Source organism: Drosophila erecta, unplaced genomic scaffold, assembly GCF_003286155.1.
Source record: "Drosophila erecta strain 14021-0224.00,06,07 unplaced genomic scaffold, DereRS2 tig00000000-arrow-pilon, whole genome shotgun sequence".
NCBI lineage: Eukaryota > Metazoa > Arthropoda > Insecta > Diptera > Drosophilidae > Drosophila > Drosophila erecta.
This window is the reverse complement of record NW_020825194.1, coordinates 17,779,419-17,806,132: the sequence shown is the minus strand read 5'-3', so window position 1 is coordinate 17,806,132 and position 26,714 is coordinate 17,779,419. Positions and strand designations below refer to the sequence as shown.

The following is a 26,714-nucleotide window of genomic DNA, read 5'->3' as shown; positions in this document are numbered from 1 at the left end:
TGGTATAAGTTAAAAGTACCTTTGTTGAGTTAAAGGTACCCAAGAATGGATTTCAAAAATCTCAGATTGATTTGAAATCAACATCCCAGATTTCCACGCACAGGACGCTAACAGAGGAGGGCGCTGTTAACGGATAACAGCCTGAAGTAATAGTAAACCCCAAATAACAGGCCCTGGGCAGAAAGTCACCCACTTGCAACCCCAAAGGAGTCCGAGAGCGGGAGAAAATTGCCCGTTTTTCAGTGTCATTTGGCTGAAAAATCGATTCCCCGCACACTGGATGGTGGGCACTGGGTACTGAGTGCTCGGTTCTGGGTTCTCTGGGCCACTCTGCTCTGGCACACTGAGCACCGAGCTGGCAGTTGGGTAGAAATCAGAGTACAAGCCAGCAGCGCGACCGAGATGACCCACTTTTCGGTATTCGCACTGAGACCCAACTGCTACTACCCACTGAAAGTGGACAACTAGGCGGAGTTTTTTTCTATATAGTAGCAGTGAAGCGATCGCGTTTTTCGGATATATTATGTACAGCCTACGTAGCCTAGTGTAAACTATATGCATTTATGTGAATTTCCCAGCGCAAACGTGGAAGAGGAAAACAGGCGACCTGAAAAAGCAGCAGCAGCAGCAGCAAGCAAGAAGCAGAAGCACAAGCAGCAAAAAAGGTTCGCAACCCGTTCGAAAAGCCCCAAATATAAAACAAAAAAAAATTATTACAAAAAGTTAACCTAAAAATAAGAATAAAATCCTGTGCTTCCGAAAACCAATCCGCAATTTAAGCAAAAAGTGCCAAAATCGCGTGGTAAATACTTATTTTGCGCAAGCTGAAAAAAAAAAACTGTTATGCGAGCGAGCGAGCTCACGAAAAATTTCGCTGTACACCAAATGTTTCCCCAACAGCACCGCTGCTGCGTGAAAATTCCATTTTCTCGCCAATAACGGAAAAAAGCTCGCCGCGAGTGCAGTTAAAAAATCCAGTGAAAGATATAATGGTTCCGGGAAAATGGTGGGCCAGTGAAAAGTAAAAGTGTAAGCATATCGATAAAGGAAGAAAAGCGAAAAAGAGCAGTCAACGTAAAACTACACTCTCCCACACACACACACACACACACACATACATATACAAACATATACATATACACACTCGCCCACTTGCTGATGCATATACAATATGCAAATGCGGGTAATCACTGTAAAACCAAGGCAGGCGAAATGGTGAATGAAACCGAAATTATAGAAAAATGCCTAAATAAAATCGGAGAAATTGGCTAAAGGAGAGTTCGGCTACATTTTGGCATAAAAAAGCGCGCACCCACACACACTCACGCATACACCCGCAACACACATACAGCGAAACCGAAAAGAGCGAGAGGCACGTAAGTAAAGTAGATGTAAATGGACAACGAAACTGGAGCAGCACCAATACCACTGCAAGTGCCACAACGGCAGGAGCAGCATGTGTGTGTGTGAGCGTTTCATATTCATAAGCTTCCAGCAGCAGCAGCACCAGCAACACCAGCAGCAGAAAAGTCCCACTTTTTGGGTTCGCACTCTGGGGGCGGTTTTCACTTCACACTTGGCCCACAGCCTGCGCAACAACAATGTTAAAGTTGTTTGCTGCTGCGTGCGTAACACACATACTACATACTACATACACATGTACATTGTACACCCCTACACACACGTGTGTATGTATGTACGCCTGCATGTACATACAAATGTACACAAAAGGTATCTACAGCGTGCATGTGGTTAACGTTACCTTCTCTGGAGCGGGGTTTTACTACCCGTAACAGCACTTCCCACCGATTGAGTGCTTTCACGCATTTCGTATTTATTTATAGCCCACTGTACCCAGTTTGCGCTGCAATGATCGACAGTCACGCGTCCACAGCCTGGTACACTGTGCGGATACTTAATACCATGTTATCGCATCAAAGACGGAATTCCTATGAAGTGAATAACTTCTTCGCGTCGTACTATTTATAAGCTCAGCATGGGTTTTGTAGATAACTAATTAATTAAAGTTAGCGAAAAGTAAATTATCAGGTTACATGTTGCATATACACTTTATACTTTCTTAAATATTAGACGTTTAAGTGTGCCACTATTCAGTCAAAGTTTCTTATAAGCCAATAGAAAAATCTCCTCCGTTGTAAAATATAAAGAGGTTCTTGGAAAAGAAAAGCCATTATAATTTTATTGGATTTTTTTCGAGTAGGATTAATCGTTGAATTTTGCCAATTTTGACAGATGGCAATCATTCAATAATTTATACGCTGGGCTGCCAGCCAAACTGCGGCCATGAGATGTCCACAGGCGGGGATCCCCCAGCTCCTCTTCCCGCCCCGCTTGCCACTTGCCACTTTCCACTTCCCATTCCCCGGTTTAGTTTCCCACCCCATAACTGTGCTATGGTTTTTTTCTATAGTATTTGTGCGCCAGAAGCGACGAAATTGGTGCGACTGTGTGTGTGCAGCTTGTTATAAATAGGCAAGATAGTTTTTGTGCTCGTGTACTGGTTCGTTTTTTTCCTTGGCTCTGCGATTGAGGTCATGCCAGCAGCAGGATAATGAACTTTTCCCAACATCTTGAACGTAATTGTAATTGTAATTGCTCGACTTTAAAAAGTTTCTGCTCACCGTGTTATTTTTAGGACCTGCCACTCGTCATAGGCTCGAGTACTTTGTCGACTATTTATGCATGTAATTGTTGGCAATGGTGGGAATGGTGGCAATGGCTGTTGGCCCCCGGCCTTCATCGGCTTTAATTGCAGCAATTAGAAGCACTTGATTGTTATGACCCAAGTGTGTGAGCATTTAATTAATTGAACGACAGCTCATTAAGGCATCAAAGAGCGGGCAGTGGTGCTTTAAATCTTTCACCGATCTTTAATAGAGAATAAATATTAGCTTTGTAGGGCCACCTTTTCCATTTTCCGTGGGTTTGTCGAGATGCTAATTAATTGCCTTTCTTTGGAAACTTGTCTGTCAACACAAGGTGGAAATTGCCATTTTGGGTTGCAACTTTTGTTCTCCGTCTTTTTCTTGGTTTCTGGGCACTTCATTTTAAAGTAAATCAAAGTTGCAGCGCGCCAAAAACTGAAAACGCAACAAAGTTTTTAAATTAGTTTGTTGAAGTTTGCGGCCAACAAAGTTGGCAGGAATTTCTCGTCTTTTTTTTTGTGGCTTTTTGCGAGCCACGAAAAGTCAACGAATATTGTTTTAATTACGACTTTTGCATATTTCACTTGTCGCTATACATTTGCAAAGGAAATATCGCATACGCCACGTTGTGCGAAAATAAAGATACTGAGATGGCGGCCATACCTTCTCATTCCCAGCTTTCTCCCTGTTAGATAATGTGGCTCAGTTCCGAGTGAATGGGAATTTTCCATTTAATTTACTCCGATGGCCACAACGACTTTGGCCAGAATGTGGGTTAATAGAGTGTAAAGCAGCGCCAGGCCGCAACCCAGTTTCGGGTGGTTTGCTAGGTTCCATCGGCCCTCCTGAGAGGCTGCCTGGTGCGCAGTCTGACGCTCCAGCTAATCTGCACTTTAAGAACTCATTAAAATTTCAAGCCTCCTCTCAGCGCCACCAGACATCGATGCCTTCTCCTTCTCGAGGAACGCACAGAGGCCAGAGGTTAAATGTTTAATTGCTAACTAGATCGCTTCATTTATCTACAGCATTTTAAGTAAATAATAGCCAAGGATTTCAGTTTAAACTCATTTGAAGAGCTAAGAGGCTAAAGCAAAGGCTAAGAGAGACTCATTTGATTAATAATAATATTAATTCTGACGATTTTTTCGCCTTAACTTGATAAGTTATTAGCTTAACGTGACGTACATTTTGGCGAATTAATGGTTTGATGGAACGGACCTTTAACCAAGGATAATTAATTCATGATGCTTTCAATTTTGCGCTGTGTTTGGGAGGCTGGCAAACAAGTCGCCTGTGACGTAGGCTCCTATTGCTGTGTGTGTGCGTACATGTAGGAGTCAGTGAGTGTGTGTGGGTGTGGGTGTGTGGAGATAAATGGTGCCAAGCACTGCTCAAGTCCCGAAAGTGTGCGGCAAACGGTGGGGTGCTTAAAATAGTCACCGACAGGCACAGGCAGACACTATCGCTGGGTGCCCGGCGGAGGGTTAAGGCAGGACGAGGGGAATGCTGGTGGAGGTGTGGGGGGAGTAGGAGGAGTAGGAGAAGACGAAAGTGGCTTGGGCTGATGTTGTGTTTGAAGACAAACAAGGAAATGACAGCGGCCGGATAGCAATCTGAGGATACTGCCGGACAAAGGACACGCCAAATATATAAGATATTAACTGGAAAAAATACCCTTTCTGTTACATTAAAGGAAATAATGGGCTTAATAATCTTATTCAAATATCTCAATATGAGAACTAAAGAACAGGAAATTTAATGGAAATAACCTATTGCATTATATGTCAAATTTTTTCACTAAATAAGATTCAAAGAAAATAGTATTGCATACTTCTAGGCACCTTAGTAAGGCAGTATTATCGCTTAAGACTTTATTCTTTCCGGCATAAAGATACTACAGCTTAATGTGTACTATTTTATTTATTTATGTTTATTTCGTGGGACATTGTATTTTTAGGGAAATCCTTAGGGCTTGCTAAAAAATTCCGTTTCTTTCTGTGTGCTTTTACAACTCACATCAACAAAGGCCTCTCGGCCACATCGCCTTCAATTGCGAAATGCTTGCAATGCGCTTCATCATAATTAAAAATCCTGCGGCCCACATGCACACCCACCCAAGCGCAAATACTCCCACACACGCACAAGGCAAACATGGCCACACTGGCTGTGAAATGTTAACGCTTAACAGAGCAGCACAACAGTAATAGCTCTGCTAACAGTACATATTCTCTGCACATGCGTGAACTCGTTCTCTCTCCAGAGGGACATTTTCTCACTGGCTCACTCGCAGCCTATATAGCTGACCTCCTCGAACGGTTACACTCGACTATCTCTTTTACACTTCCGAAAATTAGAGTATAACCATTAACAGCGCCAAACAGTAACAGTAACAGTAGTAGGGCAAATGTGCTTCTACTTGTTTTTGTTGTTCTTGTGCAGTTGTAATACTCACACACACAGCCATACATGCACACACACGCGCTCGCACTATGCATAACAGCAACTAGTGGCTGTGCTTCTCCCATCGCTTTTCCCAGTTCGCATTTTCCATTTCCCTCTCACATTCACATTCAAGTCGCGCTACACTGCAGTTGTGTCAGTGAGTACTTAATATTTATGGTGTACGGTGCATAGTGTATAGTTGAAGTGGAATGACAGGACATCAAGTCGCTGTGATTGTCAGTTAACGAGATAATTACTGCGATTGCGGGTCACCTGGAATACGTAATTGAGCCCCCTCATTTAACTTTGTAAGCCTTGGCGGAAACGTGGTCAAGAAGTTTTCGCGCAGATTGCAGAAGAAGTTGTTATTCGATTTTAATGTTTTTTTTTACCTTTTAAAGATAAAATCTTGAAAATAAACCCATCCTTGCAAATCAGGAATCACAATGCTTTACAGTAACAGGATGTTTTATGTTTAACACCCTCCTTGAAATAAATTGTAATTAAAAGAGCTCTAAAGAACCTGTAGATGGATAGAGTCCTGTAGATAGACTTAAGGTATTAGCTGTATCCAAGCAACACGGTGCTCATCCACCTATATAAGTTGCCATTAAAATGCCGTTGTGGGCAGTGCTTGAAACCGGAAGGGCGTTTCGCAAATGCCAAAGACTTCCGTTTGGTTCCGGCTAAATGCTGTCATGCAACCGCCCACTAGGGCGGGGCTCCACCAACACGAATTCCGAAAGCAAAAGCATCCACAACAACGCATCAAAGGCGAAAGGCAGCATCCAGGCATCATCACCAGCCGCATCATCCCCATCATCATCATCATTGGCACTGGATAAACGCTGTCATAGCTTTTAAATGTCAGGCATCCGAGCCATCGGTATCGGTCCACATAAACAGTGGCATTGACAGCCCACCGAGTGGGTGGTGCAGTGGATGGTGCAGTGGGGGGTGCGTGGGTGGTGCACGGGGTGATGCAGTGGTGGTCCACTGCCTTCCGATGGATGCGAGCTTTGATGTATTAAACACAATTTATCGATGCAGCGCAGCTCTGGTAAATGGATTTCAATTTTGTATATCCTGCATTAAATGATTGGATTAAGGTTTCGGCTATGGAAGACCTTAAAATGCCAACCGGCCGACTTCCCTTAGCACTTCCTCAAGCGGATCCAGCATGATTACTGTATCTATTCATGCCGCCGTCTAGACAAACTGGCGCCTTCCATTGTGGAATGTCGTGCCGTATGAGTAATGCAACTCTTCGGTGCGTATGCGTAATGTTTGGGTTGACTCAGTTCGAATTTGTCTGCCTGCTCAAAAGCAATGGAAAAACATTTTTAAACATGTCTAAGACGAATTGAATTAGAAATCATTTTAAATCAGCCTCTGGCATACCGATAAACCATAAACCATAAACGACAACTTGTATTGCAAACTGTGAAATTGAGATAAGCGATTTTGTAGGCTGTGTGTGGACAATAAATACGGCCAGGCAGGCAATTAACCCAAAGTTCAAAGTTCGCCACACTACACAATCACACACGCACACACATACACATACTTACTGACCCCCAAGGACACGTGCGTGCCAGGCAGCTGACCTATTTCCACGCTCGCCAGGCAGAAGCCACCAGCCATAAGGCGCATGAATAAATAAGGGATAATAGTTATAGCAGCCAAGTCCTGCAGTCTTGGCCCAGCGGCAGCTCGCCCATTCGTCCTGCTGCAGATGCACTGACCCCGTTCTCATGTGCGATTATCGCTTCCATTGCAGTCGTCCGAGGGGCAGCCACAGCATGCCGTACGAGTCGATGCACCATCATCAGTCGGCGGCCGCTGCCGTGGCCGCTGGCACCACCCCCAACGGAATGCTGGACGCCCTCAGCCTGCAGCTGCGCGATGCCGAGATGCGGCGCACGGAGATCGAGCGGGCGCATCAGGTGAGTGTCCTTCCAGGCGTCATGAACTCATGCACATCTTGACCAGTGGCATTTCACCATCATTTCGGGATTTATAGTTCGTTCTTTTTAAACAAAATTGTAATTATACATTCCATCCCAGGAAACCCTGGCACAAATACGCAATCTGAGCGGCAGCGCACGTCCCGATGCCGAGGCGGTGGAGAACCTGCAGTCGAGAGCCCGGGAACTGGAAAAGAAGGTGACTATATATGCCCCAATCATACCTTCTGAATCGTAACATGCCGTACATCCGTACATCCGTAGGTTGCGCTGGAAAATGTGCGCTGCGAGGAGCTGCAAATCGAACTGACCTCGGCTCTGAAGGCCAAACAGGCATCCCGCTCTGCCTGCTCCGGAATGGGCAGCGTGTCCTCCGGTGGCGGCGCAACCATTCCTACATCGGCCAGCAGCTCCACCGTCACTTGGGCACCGACAATCAGCCACCAGGACCAAGGAACCGAGATTGATATCATAATGGCAAAGATTGAGCAGGTATTTAGATAGAATTAATCTGTCTAGAGTGAAAATGGTATATAGTGCTTTATGAAAGTGACAAGATCGTTGAAAAGACAGCAATAGTAGCAGACAGCGAGCAGTGTGTAGATAGTGTAGCCTCGAATAAAATTATATTTCGGGATGGAAATCGATGGGAAACATCTGGGAAAAGATCGAGCTTCCAGCCCGAATTACAATTTATTTCAATGTTCAGAACCCAAGTCCAGTCCAACAACGTAAACAGCCAGTCTTCAGTGTTTTAGTGGGGCAGGAACGTGTGTGGTTGAGGTGCCTAGTCCTCCAGGTTGCAGGACTTCTCCTCAGCATGCTCGGCCAAAGCCTCCTGAATAAAGCAAGTTACTTCCAGCTCACTCAGCAGCGATTCGTTGGAGGAGTACTCGGAATCATCCTCCATGTGGCTCGGCGAGAGGCAGGACAGGAAGCTCTCAATGCTGCAGATGCTATTCGCCCGGGTGGAATCCGGATATAAGGAGTCATTCAGTCCGATCTGGGTGCTACTTTCGCTGGAGCCCAAGTTTCCCTGGCTGAACAGCTCATCGGTGCTACTGATCTGCAACTGGCGGCGCATCTGCTCATTTTCTCCGGCCAGCTGGCAGATGATCTGCTGGTTCTTCTCACTGCTCCGATCGTCGAAGTCGGCCGTCAGCTTTATCATCTCCACCATACGCTCGATTCGGGCATCCTGCTCTTGGACCACCTTCTCCAATCCGGCCAGGTAGTTCTCCTTCAGCTGGTAGCTATCGATGAACATGTCCCCTTCGCCGTGCTCCCGGTACTTCTCCATGACCAGCGCAATGCCTCTTTGGAACTCAGCGCGGGTCTCCTTGAGCTCGATGTTTTCCCGCAGCAACTGCATCTGCTCCTCGTCGTTATTGCGCTCCGTCAGATACTTCAGTAGTTGCTCCTCGCGAAAACTGCGACAGTCGGCCAACTTCTTGTCCACCTCTTCGGCATCGATTAGCAGCTCATCGGTCTTCATCTCCAGTTCAGCCAGGCATTTAACTAAATCCTCAGCCTTCTTGATTAGTGCGCCTTCCGCTCCGAAAGGCACCGGGCTGTCCATCCTGTCCAGCCGGTCGATCTGGTTTGGACTGCTCACGGTGAATTTGGATGATTTTGTTCGATAGAAAATGGATTCCTTTGGACTTCTCTGACCAGTTGGAGAAAGAGAGAGTTTACCAGTCAATGGTAAAGTCAAAGCCTACTGATAATATATTTACTTTTCCCAGCTTGCTAGAGGGTTGTCACCATAGGGTTTTCAGTTGATTCTACTTATATTTCCATTCATTTATGCATCCCTATTGCCTTGCAGGATAACCGCGTGCTGGCCGAGCTGGAGCAACCTCGCACCTCGGCCAGCGCCAGCATGTCAGCATTGCCGCCCAGTTCCATGTTGAGCACGGTAAATAGCGAATTTAGAACCATATCAAAGAGTGGTAAGTCTGCCAAGATAACCATAACTCTGAAGTAGATATTAATGGACTGTGTTTTACTCGCAGAACTCGAAGAAGAACTGAACCGCTACAAAAGAGCAGTTTTGGGAGGAGGCGGCGGAGGAGGTGGCGGTGGTGTATCCGCCCTGTCCTCCGGCTACTCGAGTATACCGCAATCGCTAGCCTCCACGCTGCCCAATGGAGGCGCCAGCACCAGCTTGAGCGGCACCAGCCTTGGCTCGCACAGCGCTGCCGCCGCTGCTGCCGCCCACAGTGTATCCGCTGGATCGGGAGGCGTGGTCGGTGGCGGCGGCCAAGGCGGCCTATCATCCATATCGGCCCTGGTGCCCAACTCAATCAGCGGCATATCCTCGAGTCTGAGCAGCCATGCCATTCAATCCATGCAGTACGGAGCCGGACAGACGTCCGTGGAGAAACTGCTGAGCGGAACTAGTGGAATCACTGGCATTCCACCCCTGCCGGTAAATATTCACACGATGAAGGCTATGCCGACGGCATTAAGTCAGGTAAACCAGCTATTTTCAATCGCAATGAACTACGAACAACAACAGCAACCACAGCAATTATGTACTATGTACCGCTGCCGATCGATTTGCTTCAAGCTTGCCACATCTAGAAAGTGCTACATATGTATATGCGTTATAAGTTGTATGTGAATTCGATCCGTTTGAGTAGCCTATAGCCTAGCCATATAGCATATAGAGCGACCATCCGCTTCTGTTGATCGTCGCTGCTGCAGCCACCGGCCGTTTGTTGTAGTCTCATTACTGATGAAAATAAAAACACGCACTTTTGAAGCCACCCACCAAACTGAATCATTACACGAGTCACAAACACCCATTGACAACTAAATTGAGTAAATTTGAGTATCTGTATTCGACCTTTGATTGCCTGTTACACAAGTATTCGTTGTATCATTGAAATCAATTTCGCTGGCATGCTATATATTTTATTCAGATAAAACACATGTATGATACATCGAGGATGTTATTAGTCACTAATATTATTCAATCCACCTGATTATATATTCATATATCATTGGCCATGCACAAATCGAAGAAATACTTCTAATATCCAGCTTATTTCTTGCGAACTGCTTAGAAATTATAATAGTAACTTATTATTTTTGAAGCATTTCTTCGAAGATCATATGTTGTTAAACCGATTGTACACAACCATGCTCATGCATCTGCTGCATTTACAGACATACCAACATAAACATACATACTAAGTTTGTATCTTTTGAAGGAGTTACATATTTGAAAGCTTTCCGTTACTCGTTGTTAAACTTTTTGATGGTGATGATTGGATGCTAGCCGTGTTGCATAACCATGAATCCTCGCTTGGAGACGGCTTAAGTTAATTGCAGAATCAATAACCAAACCACTCATGACCAGCCGAAAATCACCACCAACATGCTCAGTTGTTCATGCATAGATGTCCATTTAAGACGTTCTAGATGCCTTTTTCCACAGGCAGCCGAATAAACGTGTATCTGTGATCTCTCTTTCCGTTTTATGTGCTTTCTCTGTCTTCCCTTTCTCTCTCTCCCTCTCTCTACTCTCTATAACGATGAAATCTCCAACTCGATCCCCATAACTCCGATTATGATTGATCCGCGCTCAAAATCAATCAATCAATCAATCAATCGACTCGATCTATATGTATGTCTGCATCTGTATCTTTGTGTGTGTGATCCTATGTTTGTGTAACGACACCTGTACAAATACCACAAACACCACAAATACCCTGTAAATTCTGAAAAACAACGAATATTCCAAATTCCACACAAAAAAATAAAAACACACAACACGGCAACTGAAATTTGAATTTGAAAAAAATCAAATATCGAATCAAATCGAATCGAACCGAGAAGCGCGGAACAATACAGCTGTACAATTTGCAGAGCACAACCATGCCCCTCCTGTCACTCAACTCGCATAACCTACCGCCCGCCGGCTCGACGAGCTACTCGGCCCTGGGCGCCGGTGCCGGCTCCTCGCTGACGCACCCGACCATGGCCAATCTGGGTCTGCTGGACACCGGCACCCTCCTGGGTTCCGCCGGCTTGAGCGGATTGGGCGTGGGCCCTGGGGTCGGCGGCATCACTGGAGCCACATCTCTGTATGGCCTAAGCGGCGGCGGAGGAGCCGGTGGCCTGGGCAGCTCCTATGGCCCGCCCTTTCTGGACGTAGCGTCGAGCGCCTCGTATCCATTTACCGCGGCCGCCCTGCGACAGGCTTCCAAAATGAAAATGCTGGACGAGATCGACATACCGCTGACGCGGTACAACCGCAGTTCGCCCTGCTCACCCATTCCGCCGAACAACTGGGGACTGGACGAGTTCACCGACGGCCTCAGTGTCTCCATGATGCACAACCGCGGCGGCCTGGCACTGGGTGCCCTAGATTTGGACAGTGAGTATAATGGATTACCCAATACCCAACCACGATTAAAATCAATTTCCCATCTGATAAACAGCTCGCAATCATGGCCTGAATGGAGCCAGTGAACCGCAGGTGGATATGCTCGATATTCCTGGAAAGGGCCGCTGCTGTGTGTTTATAGCCCGATTTCCCTATGATCCTCCAGAGTAAGTAGTCACGGTTTTTTATTACATCATACTTAAATGCCATTTCCCTACTGCATAAAGTTATAAAAGTCATTTTGCACGAGAGAATATCATTCATCAATCTTTGATTCGTTAACATAGATAAATTAAATCCAACACGATAGAATAAATTCAACAAAATTTATGATATTCAGTTTATTATTTACTTCTTTTAAGCTTTTGTAATGATAATCAGAGATCATTAGGCAGACCATTTAAACACAGATATTAATATCAAATTAGTAGAACCGCCTAAAAGTATGCAATACATTCGCGTAACTTTGCTTACCTAGATAAGCAACCAGTCGTATACGCGATATTATATTTCCGTAGCTCACTAGCACTTTATCGATTAACACTCAATAGACTAACAGTCAACACTTCTTAACTAACCAATGAGTAATAAATACAATATTTAAACGATTTTCCTTATGCGCAATCCTTAAACGATCCTTCCAACGGTTGTATGATTAACCGAACCTCTACCGAGAACACATGAGATTAACCTTTGTTATTTTCAGTGTTCATAATGAATTCCTTTCCATGCCTTGCAGGGAGGCTGAGGGCGAGCTCTCCCTGTGCGCCGGCGACTATCTGCTGGTGTGGACCAGTGGTGAGCCCCAAGGTGGCTACCTGGATGCGGAGCTGCTGGACGGGCGACGCGGCCTCGTTCCGGCCTCCTTTGTGCAGCGCTTAGTAGGTGGGTAAATGCTTCCCAAGTCTAATACATAGCTCTCCCACGATCTCTGCCTGCTATTAAGAACCGCACTGTATCTGTAACTGCATCTGTAACTGTATCTGTATCTGTATCTGCTAGGCGACGACCTGCTGGAGTTCCACCAGGCGGTGCTGTCGACGCTGCGCGATGCCGAGGACGGATCGATGCAGTGCGACACCACGTCGCTGCCCTCCTTGCCGCCGCACAACCCATTGCTCACACACACCCACGAGGATCTGGCTCGCTTGAGTGAGACGCACACCGATCTGGAGCACGACCAGGACGACATCAGCGACAATGGTAACTATTCCCGGTCCAAAATTGGTCCGCCTAGGTCCTATCAACTTGTTAATCTTTTGGTTTTTGTGGCGATCCTCGAATGCGTCGCCCTGTGCATGGCATGAATGTGAGCATAATTTAGACCCCTGATTAGATACCCGTTCCCCGATTTAATCCACCTTTGAGCCGTTTTGGGGCATCGCTAGCACCTAGTCCGCTGCATTTGGAGCTGCGCTATTGTCCCTGGGTCAATCAGCTGGCTAATGACACACTTCTTGCTCCTCCCCGCAGTTCCAGCACCCAAGCACTTGACGCTGGAACGGCAGCTGAACAAGAGCGTGCTCATTGGCTGGTCGCCGCCGGAGCCAGTGGGCTACAACCTCATCGACAGCTACCACGTCTACGTGGACGGCGTGCTCAAGGTCACCGTGAAGGCCAACGAACGCACACGCGCGCTAATCGAGGGCGTTGACTCCACGCGGGTGAGATGAGCTGCCAAGAGTGGGAATGAAAGGGCTCTTAAAATCAAGAATATATCGCTTTGGGATCGACGAGACAGTGGCATCCTCAAACGAAGGATTGGCACCATCCAACCCGAAGATCGTATAATATGGCGAGTGAACCGTCCTTAAACAAGATGCAGCCATGTTGTTTTTGGACGATTTACTTCGGTTCGAATACCATTTCCGCTCACTATCTAATTTTCGCATGTTACCAATAAATAACCAAGTGCAATACACACATTTTTCGATTACTAATACACTTATATCTTTGCCTAGTACCAGTAAATCTCAGTGATCTGATCTGATACAAATCTGCTCTATCATATCGTAATCCCTTTATAATCACTTAAATACAATAACTATCCTGTATCCAATTTGGCATTCAGTCAATTACAAAATGGCATCACAATGCTTTCAAAAAAGAACCTTTAATTTATTCTTGATCTTATGAGACGTATTCCGCACTTAACCATTTACGAGACCCCATAATAAAACCCAAATCTCTGCCCCTCCAGCCGCATCGCATCAGCGTGCGGAGCGTGACCCAGAACCGGCAGACATCGCGGGATGCCGCCTGCACGATGATCATCGGACGGGACACCGCTCACCTGGGCCCCTCGGCGGTGCGCGCCTCGCACATAACTTGTTCCTCGGCGGTCATCTCGTGGCTGCCGGCCAACTCGAACCACCAGCACGTGGTGTGTGTAAACAATGTGGAGGTGCGCACCGTCAAGCCGGGCATGTACAGGCACACGATCACTGGCCTGGCGCCGAGCACCCAGTACCGGGTGACGGTGCGGGCCAAGCACCTGCGGGCCGTGGGCCAGCACGCGGCGAATGTGGGCCAGACGGGCGGAGCTGGGCGGCCGGGACAGGAGGAGGCGCCCGGAGCGTACGCCGACTTCCGCACCCTGACCAAGGGCCTGCCCGATCCGCCGCAGGAGATCCAGCTAGAGGCCGGTCCGCAGGACGGTACCATTCTGGTGACATGGCAGCCGGTTAACAGGCCCACCTCGACGGGGCCTGTAACCGGCTATGCTGTGTACGCCGATGGTAAGAAGGTCACCGACATCAACTCGCCCACCGGCGATCACGCCCTCATCGACATCGGCAAACTGGGCGTCTTCAATCCGCGTGCCGTCACCATTCGCACCAAGTCGCGCGACTCCCAGTCGGCGGACAGTGCGCCCATTTTGATTCCAAGTAAGGTCCATCCTTGTCTTCGATTGAAGCGTCTTTTAGTGAGAAACTCTTCCATGCCATTCCCAGATACGGTGCGCAACGCGGTGGCTCGCAGGGGTCCCAATCAAATGGGCATGGGACCGCAGTTGCCGCAGGGACCGCACGGGATGCCGGTGCAGCAGCAGATGGGCGGTATGCCCGGCCAGCCGGGTCAGCAGGGTCAGCACATGATGGGTGGGCAGCAGGATCACGGCCAGTACGATCCCAACCAGATGCAGCAGCAGGGCATGCAGCCGGGTCAGTCGGGTCAACCGGGTCAGCCGGGTCATCAGGTGAGTGCGACGCCGTGTTGGTGGTGATCCGTCCAACGCGTACACTGTAAATAATGTTCTGTGAACTCGTTTCATTTTATCATTTCGAATTTCAATTGGCTGAGAGCTCTTCTAAATTCTATTGTATCCTTAACTTGAAGCCAACACACCACCGAAGAATGTACATAAGTTATTCTCGTGTAAACTACCACATACCTTCTATCAACCCGAATGCTAGTCACACAAAAGGAATACCTTCAAATTTAAGAACCCATTGCTTGTAAAACCCGCGCACCTCCATACCAAGATTGAATTGGAGCTACCCGAAATCCATATGAATACCCTATACTGCATCGAATCATTTCTGAACTTTTATATTTCTGTTAAGAGTTCAATGTTGACCTTTATTTATTTAAACATTTACCTCTTCCTCACATCTTCTATCTCTGTCTATCCTCCAATATATTTTTGACTGCCTTAAATTTCCAATACTATATCCTACTACTACTACTACTACTACTTTCGGTCGATTTCTTTTGCAAATGAACCTATTATATACATACACTGAGAGAAATTGTTGAGACAATCGCACAAAATTCACACAAATTTCACATGCCAAAGAACTGCGAGACAATTGAGTCCTCGATCTTTGCGATAAGAACCCAAGCAATTGAATTGAGCCCTTCTTCTCCCACCCAAAGAACTTGTATGTATGTAAAGTTACTCACATATTCATTTTATAATTTCTTTATATAATTTTTTTGGTATTTAAGAGATATGCCAGAGTATGCAACCTTCGCTAGAACCTTTTGTTTATTTCGGTTTCTTTCGATTTTGGGTTTTCAGTTAGTTTGAGTATAGTTCACAACTAGCATGTCAGCAGCAAATTGCAATTACCAAATACCAATAAAATATATCTAAGATTTTGAACTTGGTTGAGTTGTTCCGATTTCAAGTAGAGTTCTAGCTAAGTATTGAGCGGAAATGCTGAACAATTGTCTTAAGGAAAACGCAATGCAACGAACAATTTTAAACGAAACAAGTACATGTTCATTTTCATTATATGAAACCGAAACCAAAACTGAAATCGAACCCGTACACCTTGATACCGATACCGAAACCGACAAACAGCCCGACGGAGGCTCCGGATTGTTAGGTGGCCTGCTCGGTGGCCTCTTCTCGAAACCCACACAGAATCAAGTGAACCAGAATGTAAGTTATACCCACAACATCTCTCGCATATTGAACACACACACACACACACATACACACCAAGCCACACACCACACACCACTAGCCATAAGTATCTGTAACACTTTGCGTACAAGTATCTATCTAGACTCGATGCATATTTATTTGGTTAGCTTAGCTAAAAATGATTGCTAAACAAACAATTAGGCTTGTATATTCGAGAAAATACAAAGTAATTAACAGACTTTGGTTTGCTTTTGTGTTCTTTGTAGATTTTCCTAATTTATTTTCTTAGCAAGTATGCCTTTAGGGAAGAAAAGTTGACATTTCGACTGACCCGTGCCTCTAAGTCCTTAAATATTTCAAAGGAAATAATCAAAAAGGGCTACGAATTGCATGGCTATATCTAATCTTACGATAAGTAGGTCTTAGAAGAAAGAAGTATCTTAGTCTACGCGATTGGACTCAGTGCTATAGAACCAAAGACATTAGAGTAACAAAATGCGTAACGCCATTCGAATTGTTTGGGCACGAATTTTTTGCTGGCTCAGGACATGGCGGGATATCTGGCGGGATCTCTGGCGGGACATGGCGGGATCTCTGGCGGGACATGGATTTTTAGATTTTTCTACTCTCATTTTATGCATCGTGCAAAACCAATGTATGGCCGTTACGCAATTTGACATTCTAATGTCTTCGGTGAACCCTTGTCTGATAATGCCGTCCAAATGTATCTACAAATGCCGTCCACGAATCCTTTCAAGACCTCCCTTTATACATATGTAAATACGTATGTAAGTGCTAGAAACATGTGTAAACACCCACACGAGTCACTTGAAGATACCACCCAGATACCAAACATAAAGAAACTCCGTGCTTTCTTACTACCGACCACATCCTAACCCCTCAGTATCATACTCGTTTAGCTTCGTACTCGACTATCAGCTATAGATCTTTGGCTTTTCAGTTTCTATGTACTCGATTGTATTTAGCTCGTAATGCTCCATTGAAACACTGTACACACACTAGACAACACACATGCAGCTTTCGTACCTCCTTAGTAGCCTAAAGAGATAATGCTAAAGCATCCAGCTAAATGCAGACGCCTCCACTTTGCTAAACGAAAACCTCTCTAAAGACAATGTGAATGAAAAACAGAGTACTAATTACCAATTGCAACACCCCGAAAATGAAAACCAGAGTCCAAAATCAAACGCTAACAAAATTTTAAATTCATTCAAATTGATTTAAATTCCTGCGATCGTCGCCATCACACCAACCAGGGCTATCAGCCAGGCCAACCAGGTGCGCAGCGCGGCATGGTCCCGATTCCAGGAAGACCGCAGGGACCACAGCAACAGCAGCAGCAGCCCTACGGACCCCAGGGTCCCATGGGCGGCGCGCGTTTCCGAGGACCAGTTCCCGGCCAGCTTAACATGCAGGGCCAGCAGATGCAGGGGCAGATGCAAGGGCAGATGCAGGGGCAGATGGCTGGTCAGATGCCCGGTCAGATGCCTGGCCAGATGATGGGACCACGAGGACCGCTGAACCAGCAGCAACAGCAGCAGCAACAGCAGCAGCAGCAGCAGCAGCAGCAGATGCAGCAGGGCCAGATGATTCCCGGCCAGCAGGCAGGACAACAGCAGAACCAGCCCGGTCAGCCGGGACAACCGGGTCAGATGCCCGGAGCACAGAAGAAGCCCCGCTACTTTGTGGCCATGTTCGACTACGACCCATCCACGATGAGTCCCAATCCCGATGGCTGCGACGAAGAGCTGCCCTTCCAGGAGGGCGACACGATCAAGGTAAGCCCCCTGATTCCCGAGACAAGCCAATCCACACAGAACCACCAAGACACTTTCCAGCCGCAGCTGCGATCTCACCGAGCAACCAACCAATGGTGAGCCCGTTCCGAACCGAATCGAACCGAACCGATCTGATCGGATGTGATCGGATCTGATGCGATTAGATCCGCAAAACCCAATCGAAGATGCAATTTGGATGCATTGGCGACCAATGATGAATTGGCTGCGCTTGCTTGTTGCGCTAATTGAATGAATCAGTGCATGTTTTTCCTTCGCTCCGAACTCTTTACATCCTCAGTAATCTCATCCTAAGAATCAGATTCGTTGACAGTTAACCCCGACCCCCAGAACGAACCAACCAAACCACAACTATCTAACCAAACAGTACTCTATATCCACCTATGTAGACGTTGTTCTCTCTTCTAATAGTTCCATAAATACTCGTTAAGTTAGCGTTATGCACTCAATACACTTAACAACTACAATAACCACTCAATGCCCGATTATCCATGACTTACACTAATATCTGGTTACACCGGCATGTACCCATTTTATCCAAACTAGGTGTTTGGTGATAAGGATGCCGATGGCTTCTACTGGGGCGAGTTGCGCGGTCGCAGGGGCTATGTGCCGCACAACATGGTCTCCGAGGTGGAGGACACCACCGCCGCCATGACTGCCGGTGGTCAGATGCCCGGTCAGATGCCCGGCCAGATGCCCGGCCAGATGCCCAGCCAGATGGGCCAGGGACAAGGAGTGGGAGTGGCCGTGGGCGGCACCGCCCAGGTGATGCCCGGCCAGGGTGCTCCGCAGCAGAGCATGCGGAACGTGAGCCGCGACCGCTGGGGTGACATCTATGCCAACATGCCCGTGAAGCGGATGATCGCGCTCTACGACTACGATCCCCAAGAGTTGAGTCCCAATGTGGATGCCGAGGTAAGTCTCATCATTGGATCCTTACTTGCCATTCCATTTGTTGCTCATTCGATTTGCATACACTAGCGCCGGGAAAGTCAGGCAGGCAGTCTTATGGGAGGTTTATTTGGCGGCTTATTGCCAGGATTTAGCCAACATATTGTGGCCCCTGTGGCCAGTGAAGTGAGTCCAGTCCCATAGATAAGAGTAAAGAATTCACTGTTGCTAGGAGCTCATAAGTAGAGTACATAACTAACTTGTGATACTTTGGAATCGCCTAAATAGTTCCACACTGCGTATACGTAATATTTACTGTAGGCGGCTCTTGTCGCTTATTACTTGGAAAAATCATTACGTTCCTGGCTCAGATTAGAATCGAATACCACAAAGCTATTCCACTCTATTGCAATTCTTTTCGATGATAAAAAAAGACCAGCTTGAACACATGCTCCCATAACTTTGTTGTTTTGAAAATGCGCAGAAGATATTTGGTTTATGTAGATATATTTGTTAACAGCTCAAACTAATAGCGCATATTTGACATCTTTCCCGCCAACAGCAGGTGGAATTGTGTTTCAAGACGGGCGAAATCATACTCGTTTACGGTGATATGGATGAAGACGGTTTCTACATGGGCGAACTGGACGGCGTGCGCGGCCTGGTGCCGTCGAACTTCCTGGCGGACGCGCCCGACCAGTACAACAACCAGATGGGTCCGGGCGGAGTGGCCGGCCGCGGCGGTCTGAGCCAGAGGGGCAGGGGTCAGGGGCCAGGAGCGAGGGGGCCGCCGCCCCCGCCACGTGACAACATGATGCCCGGAATGGGCGGGCGCGGCCAGCCGGGCAAAAGTAAGTAGGCTTTGTGCAGATCGAGCTGCCAATGGACTTTCGCATTTTGGTTTACGTTCACTTCTTTGGTTTTGTCTTTGGTTCGAATTGAATGCGAATTAACCAGTGATCGAACGATACTGATTCGATAGCGATTCGAAGAACTAATACGGGCTAACAAGAGTTAACGTATATTTATTTAAACGTTTTTTGGTTCCTTTTCGGTTGATTCGTTTTCAAAAGAAATCTGAAATACTACAAAATAATACAAAACATGTACTTTAATCTCGAAAGCACTTTATAAGATGAATAACTATGCAGGTTCTTCCAGACTACATAACAATTCCACCAGCGGGATAATATATACAATACTATAGCAATCCATTTCTGTTCCGATGCCCCAAGTGTTTTTTTTTCATTTTCATTTTCGTATTTTGATTTCGTTTTCCAAACGATATATATATTACAAATCAGCGAACACAGCGAATATTTTCACTCCTCTCTTTCTGTCTTAACTCTCTATCGCAAAATAATTTCAAGTGAAACAAAACAGTTACAAGTTAAATACAATTTCTGATTTTGAACGCCGCTAATTTGATTTCCATTACGATTCCGAGCGAACTTTTGTACAACTCTTTTCTCCCATTTTTTTCCTTAATCTTAAATGCGATTTTCGTTGATGTACAAAATCAATAATTTCCAGCACCAATCAGTTTGATATCTCCAACTTTTATATATATATATAAATATTTCCTTCTTGTTTTGTACGACTTTTGTTTGGATTCCAATGATATAATTCTAATCCAATAAAAATATACAATAGATAGTTGTTGTTCTTGTTGTTGTACACACACAATATTACATTTTCCCGCGCATCTAAGCATCCCCATTGATCAATCACCCATCATCCTGAATTGAAGAAGTTATAAAATGAAAGTCCGAAAATTTGGGGCCATTATTCTTACGTTCATGTTCATAACCTAAGCCCCTTGTATATAACTCTTCACCTAGCATTATTTTACCTGTCTGTACCGATAATTTATTATTTATAACTTCCCTCATCTTTCTCGTATCCTGTCTTTCCCTGTCTTGCGTGCCTCTTTCTAGACGTGTATGATTCTAGATGGTCTCTTGCATGATACTTATACTAAAGTATATTTGAATACAGTTTTGGTTTGTTTTCGGTTTGGTTACGATTTGGTTTTTAGTGAAGCAATTGTTTGCCTTATCGATACGAATTACTTGCACCTGATTGCCGAATGAGTTCATTGCTAAGTTGATCACCACCGAGCCACAGATCACCGTAGATCACAAAGTCAACCTCTGAATGTGCCTTGTGCCGATGAAGAAGTAGTGCTAATGTGAAAGTCACCCAGAATGCCCCAATCAACCGATGGGAACGGAACCAGAGCCAGAGCCAGAGCCAAAGATTAGTGGTGGAGGCCAGTGGGAGGACAGATCCGATCGGGACAAAGGTCCTAGGGAACTACGGTCGAGTAGAGGAGTATGGTACCGCTAAGCTATGAACCCTTTGAGTCCCGGATACCCAAAACCGAAACCGAAACCCAAAAAAAAAAGAAAAGAAATCCCCCAATATCGTTTGAACGAGTACGAGTATCTGCTTTTCGAATCAAATATTTCTTTTAGCGTTGATTCCTCTCGTTGATTTCTCGTTTTTGGATTTTCTGTTCGTTTTCCGTTGACTACTTTCCTTCTGGTTTTCTGAATGTTGGTCTTGTTTGTTTGCCAATTAGCTTCTTCGATATATATATATTTGATATTTGTTCATTTTTGTTCAAAATATAACAACAAAAACAACAACAGCATCAGCAAGGGCTCCAAAGCACCAAATCCAAAATATTTCGATTCTCAAATAAATACGAGCAGTATTTTGTGTTTAATGTACATTTTATATTGTAAAATACCTAAATCAAACTTAATCTACTTATCTCCATATAACTACTACTTATTTATAATGCAATATATACATACTAAGCCTATTAAGTGCCCGTCCACATGCTATATAACATGTATCTTATCTAAAATATACTCTTAACTGCATACAAAAGCTTGTGCAAATGCAAGAAATGAACCGATATCTGAACATAAGTAATTCAGAGAACCCAAGAAGTCCGAAAGCGGGGTTCAAATAGGGCTATATTTCGTTAGCCAAACGAAGAAGGTAATATTTAATTCAATTCTAACCTAGTTACGTATGGACCAATGATCACTATCAAATCAAATGCAATCATTTAACTCAACTGTCTTTCTCTTACATTTAACCAATCCGATTTAATCTGAATCCTCTTGGCGCCTCTTTCTCTCGTTTCAATTATGTCTTTGCGCAAACCAAATTTAAAACATAACTTTTTTGAAAATACCCGTATTGTATTTGGATGTATGTAAAGCGGGACCTTTGGGTCCGTTCAAATCTTTTATTTAACCCTTTCATTTTGAGTTGTCGATTGATTTGTTCGTGAAGTGCGGTGAATTATATAGAACAGCGATTACTTGATTAACCCCAACTGTGCGCGGAAATGAGTAAATATATATATATCCAATCTTTGCAACCTTAACAACATTAATCACTGTTTCTGAACAGGCAGCTCCGAATTATCTGCGAATTCAACGCGAAAAAATTCAATTTTTCGATTCGTTTTTATTTCGATTTTAATGCCTAAGTTCGACCTGAGTTTCAATTACGATATTTTCCGTTTTGACTACTACAACTTCTTTCAAATAATTTTTTGTAATGGTCTGCTGTGGTAAATGTGAAGTCTTTATGTTATATTCGTTGCTATAGATGCTCGCCCTGCTTCCCCTACACTGTTAGACAACACGGGCCATCCTGCCCCCGATCACCAAACGCAGGTAAATACTCTTTCTCTTTTGTTTCCTTTGTTTTGATATATCGAACGTATGAAAAGAAAGCAGAGATATACAATACTTTCATTTGTTTGTTTGTGAAAATAAATGCTAAAGCTAATATAAAGAAAAGAGTTAAGAATACGCCAAATGTAACCACAACTGTTCACCTAATACCCGAAACCGTATACCATCTTATTATTGCTACAAAACAGATACAAAACTACAACAACAGTTACCTACTCCTGTACCTCTACCTCTACCTCTACCTGTACCTATATCTTTACTTGCTATCTCTGTCACCCATTACTTTTCGGTTCCGATTCTCGGCCAAGCAAAAAGCCCCCCGTCCCCCCACTGAATAGAGAGCCCAGAAACCACGTATTATCCCGACACTCAGACAGAAGAGGAACACGCCATCTCTTTCCCCCGACATACTGCTATCGCTTTCCTGCACACGCGACGGCTGTGTTGTGCGGACTCTTTCACACTCTCCATTACTCGACTTGATCGTCCATTGTTCCGTCCTCTTTTCTCTCTCTCTGCCTCTCTCTCTCTTTATGTCTATAGCTAATACGCATACTTCCTATTTCACCGTGTCTATATGTATCCATTCCAATCCCGATTCAAACGCTTACAGTACAGTACTTGAACATTCCAATTAACGATACCAGAATCAACTGATTTATATATACCTATATATATATAGTACATATGTATAGCTAGCAACATGTTTATCTTGTAGTTAACATCCAAAGACAACAGCGACATTATAAATACAAACATTCCAACAAATCAGCAAGGCTCGTCCGTGTAAAGATATGTACAACCCAAGATCGTTGCATTCATAGTCTGTAATATACTCGTAATCGAACTCAAAACAGAAGGTGTATGTGTGTATAGTCTGTATATAAAATCTGACAAGGATTTTCAACAAATATCAGCAACAATTTCCACAGCAACAATCATTTACATCGATTTTTCTTCAGTTGGTCGTTCACTTGATTTCATACATTTCAATTACCTTGGGTTTTCTAACTATTTCACTGCTTTTTATTTCTTTAAGTGTTTTCGGTTTGCCAATATCTACTCAGCTTACAGACTTTCCAAGCTTTTCAGCCATTTATCTGCCAAGAAAAGTGGATAGATAAATTCATTTTGCTCCCCAGAATATATAAATAAATCCCCAATAACATCAGATGAATTGAAAAATAATATGCTTAAACTTGGTTTTCAATAAAACTTGAAAACTTTACTTGAAAACATGGCAGATATTATTTTTTTTTTTAGCCCACAGAGCAAACAATACAAATTCCGGACAGTGAGATAAAAAGCTTAACAATTTGTGTACAAATCTATTAACACAGTATCCGAAACTCCTTATCTTAGAATCGCCTTATACCAGATACCAGATACCAGATACCATATATGCCAGATACAAAATACACACTCAAGTAAACGTATTGCTGATAAGACGCGATGCATACCTATAAATATATATATATATCTATATATGAATACATTTTTGTTTTCTTACTGGTATACGCTACTAATTATATTAATTAATTGCTACTACTACTATATGGAATATTGGATGTAATGTGTAAAAATTTCTATGTGATTCACTGTATGTGTAATACCTTGAGTTTTTGGTTTCGTAAGTTGCATTTTCAGTTCTTTTCCCCGCCTCAGTTGAACCCAAACTGTATTTGCTTTCGATTACTATCAACATTTCCCCGCATATGATTTCCTCTGGCTCACCTTCGCCAAGTATAAGTTACCCAACTAGATTTGCATTTAGCTTTTACTTTTATCAATGCTCAAACACCGAAGTGAAATATATAGCAAAACGATGACTCAAAACACAATGTTTGATTTGATTTGGTTCGTTTAGTTCATCGACACAACTCATTCCGGATGCCATAGATCCGCAGATTATTTTATGATTTCGATGATTGTCCAGACACGTTCACGAAACACAACCTTCGACATTTCATCAAGGTAGTGTAAATAAATAGAGTTCTAGAACCATAGAAGTCCGGTTTGAAGAGGGACATTCATAGTCCCTTCGCACTGTCCGAAGTTTTTGTCAGAATGCGTATCTTTTTGGAAATATATATTTTTTATTTTTGCCATGCAAGTTTTCGTTCTTTTTTGGCCTTAGGCTCGTTTCTATTGATTTCAGTTGACAAACTTCTGAGAAACGTTGCTAGTTCTACATATTTTCGTTTCGTTCCAACCAACGGAAGTGTATAAAGAATCAAATCACGTAATGCTACTGTTACTCGTTTCAATTGAGAGCCGGAAATCAAGCCTCCTGCTACCCTCGCTCCATGCGGAGATGATGGCACTTGGAGTCCATTGATTGCGTACCGGCCTAGCACTATGTTTCATCTAGAGCGGATCCCCAGAATCCCCCAAGGGATTCGAGTTCGCTTTTTTGACTAGCCTCTTTCCGTAGTTAATGAAACGTAGCTGCCACTAATAACACAACCAATCCATCAACAGCAACTCGGCGGCAAATGCTCGAGGACCTCTCGCTAAACTAACCGATTACCCAGCTAACAGAAAACATACTTGAGAGAGCATTGAAAGAAATCCATGAAAACAATTAAGAAACCCCATAAATATACGTACCATATATATATTCTTAACAATTAGTTTGCCATTCGTTTAATGCGCCCACCTGATACCCGATTGGAAGTCCGACTAACGTGTCTTTTGTGGTCCTTGGACCAACGCCACCTTGCAGGGGATGATCGGTCGCGTTGGTAATGTCGGAATGCAGCAGCAGCAGCAGCAACTCCAACAGCAGCAGCAGCAGCAGTACGGTCAGCAACAGACGCAGATGGGACAGCAGCAGCAGCAACAGCAGCAACAGCAGCAAATGGGACAACCTGGAATGATGGGTCAGCAGATGGGTCAGCCGATGGGTCAGCAGATGGGACAGATGGGACAAATGGGTCAGATGGGTCAGCAGCAGATGGGACAGCAGCAGCCGCCGACGACACAGGCGCAAACGGGCGGACTATTCTCCGGCGCGACTAGCCTGCTCTCTGGTGCTACCTCGGCTGCCACCGGTGGTCTATTTGGGTCGAAGCAACCGCCCAAGACGGATCCAATGCAACCACAAGGTGGTGTGCAGCCAGCGCAGCAACAAGCAAACGCCTTTGGTGCCCAGCAGCCTGGCATGGGCATGCAGCAGCAGGGGGGGATGCAGCCCGGAATGCAGCAGGGCATGCAGCAGGGCATGCAGCAGGGGATGCAGCAAGGGATGCAGCAAGGGATGCAGCAGGGAATGCAGCAGGGCATGCAGCAGGGGATGCAGCCCGGAATGCAGCAGCAGCAGCCACAACAAGTGCCACCGCAAGCCCAGGCGCCGCCTCCAGGACCGGGCGCCGGATTGCTGGGCGGGCTCAAGGGCATCGCGGCAGCGGCGCCCGGCGGCGATGTCCTGTCGAAAGGCAAAGACCTCTTCGGAAAATTCGGGTTCGGCTTTGGCAAATAACCCCGGTCATTCTATAGGGTCCTGTTATATTATTCGTAGATTAGACTTATTATTACTATTATGATTATGATTATGATTATGATTATTGCTATTGATTACGATTACTAAGCTAATATAAAATGGAACACAAATGATAATGATGGACAGACAAACCAATGCTAAAGTTAAAACCCAAGCCCGGTTCCGAGCTGTAGGCCAATGCATATGTTGTTGTTGTCGATATGATATGATATGATATGACTAATAGTACTAATACTAATGGTAATATTTTTTATTAATTAAATTAATGGAAATATTATGAGTGACCGACGAGCAACAGCAGCATCGGCCAAACAGCCGGGCCACAGAAAATCCAAATAAAAAAAGCAAAGCCACAGAAAAGCCCAGATAAATTGTTGTAAAATTATTTAACAAATTGCCTGCCGGTTTAGGTGACTGCAACTCCATTAACCCACTAAAAGATAAAGCTCTATAATAGAAGACCACACACACAGACGCAATACACACCACTCACATAGATACTGAACACACATATATTATACAAATACAAATACAAGTAAGGGAGGAGAAGAAATATATTATATACATACATTATATTTACAATTATTTGTTAACGCACATTGTTAAATTTGCTACTGTTGCTGACCAGTTTATAAATAATAACCAAAAAGAGACGAGGAATGAAAGAGAAGAGGAGAAATGAGAAGATAAAGCAAACACATAAGGTAAACTAAACCGAACATAAACATAAACATACATATATTATATGTATATATTTAAAATATATTGAAAACTAAATTGAAATACACTAAAATTACATTTATAAATCAAAACACAACCGAATGTTGAGCAATGTCATACAAGCGGAATGACGAAAAACAAAAATACATACATTAAAGTAAATAAATAAATCGATATGGTACATATTTACATATATTCGCATATACTAAATAC

At 44.6% G+C, this 26,714-nt stretch overlaps 2 protein-coding genes across 11 annotated transcripts; one reads left to right on the top strand and one right to left on the bottom strand.

Annotated features, from left to right (window-relative positions):
* The first annotated feature begins 230 nt into the window (after positions 1-230).
* LOC6553000 (RIMS-binding protein 2) lies at positions 231-26,437 on the top strand. 10 transcript variants are annotated; one of them, XM_026976119.1, is made up of 19 exons: positions 231-665; positions 6,889-7,054; positions 7,176-7,274; positions 7,340-7,567; positions 8,904-9,027; positions 9,091-9,551; positions 10,922-11,462; positions 11,527-11,638; positions 12,178-12,356; positions 12,474-12,674; positions 12,951-13,135; positions 13,672-14,359; positions 14,426-14,670; positions 15,781-15,861; positions 17,124-17,645; positions 18,210-18,581; positions 19,120-19,408; positions 22,191-22,258; positions 25,005-26,437. In XM_026976119.1, the coding sequence occupies exons 1-19, from the start codon at positions 556-558 to the stop codon at positions 25,758-25,760; spliced, it is 5,427 nt and encodes a 1,808-aa protein (XP_026831920.1). In that variant the 5' UTR covers positions 231-555; the 3' UTR covers positions 25,761-26,437. The 10 variants fall into 10 exon arrangements, with proteins under 10 accessions (XP_026831920.1, XP_015009790.1, XP_026831933.1 ...); XM_015154304.2 differs by having other exon boundaries at positions 12,945-13,135; XM_026976132.1 differs by having other exon boundaries at positions 232-665; positions 9,091-9,506; positions 10,952-11,462; positions 12,211-12,356; positions 12,945-13,135.
* On the bottom strand, positions 7,597-8,777 carry LOC6552999 (FGFR1 oncogene partner 2 homolog). Its single transcript, XM_001980023.3, has one exon. It carries the CDS (start codon positions 8,652-8,654, stop codon positions 7,863-7,865), a length of 792 nt encoding a protein of 263 aa, XP_001980059.1. The 5' UTR covers positions 8,655-8,777; the 3' UTR covers positions 7,597-7,862.
* Positions 26,438-26,714: the final 277 nt, after the last annotated feature.

Coding starts and splice junctions, on each gene's coding strand:
- LOC6553000 (XM_015154304.2), top strand. CDS start 556: ATGCATTTATGTGAATTTCCCAGCGCAAACGTGGAAGAGGAAAACAGG. Junction 9,028..9,090: donor TAGAACCATATCAAAGAGTG/GTAAGTCTGCCA, acceptor TTTTACTCGCAG/AACTCGAAGAAGAACTGAAC. Junction 19,409..22,190: donor GCGCGGCCAGCCGGGCAAAA/GTAAGTAGGCTT, acceptor TCGTTGCTATAG/ATGCTCGCCCTGCTTCCCCT.
- LOC6552999 (XM_001980023.3), bottom strand. CDS start 8,654: ATGGACAGCCCGGTGCCTTTCGGAGCGGAAGGCGCACTAATCAAGAAG.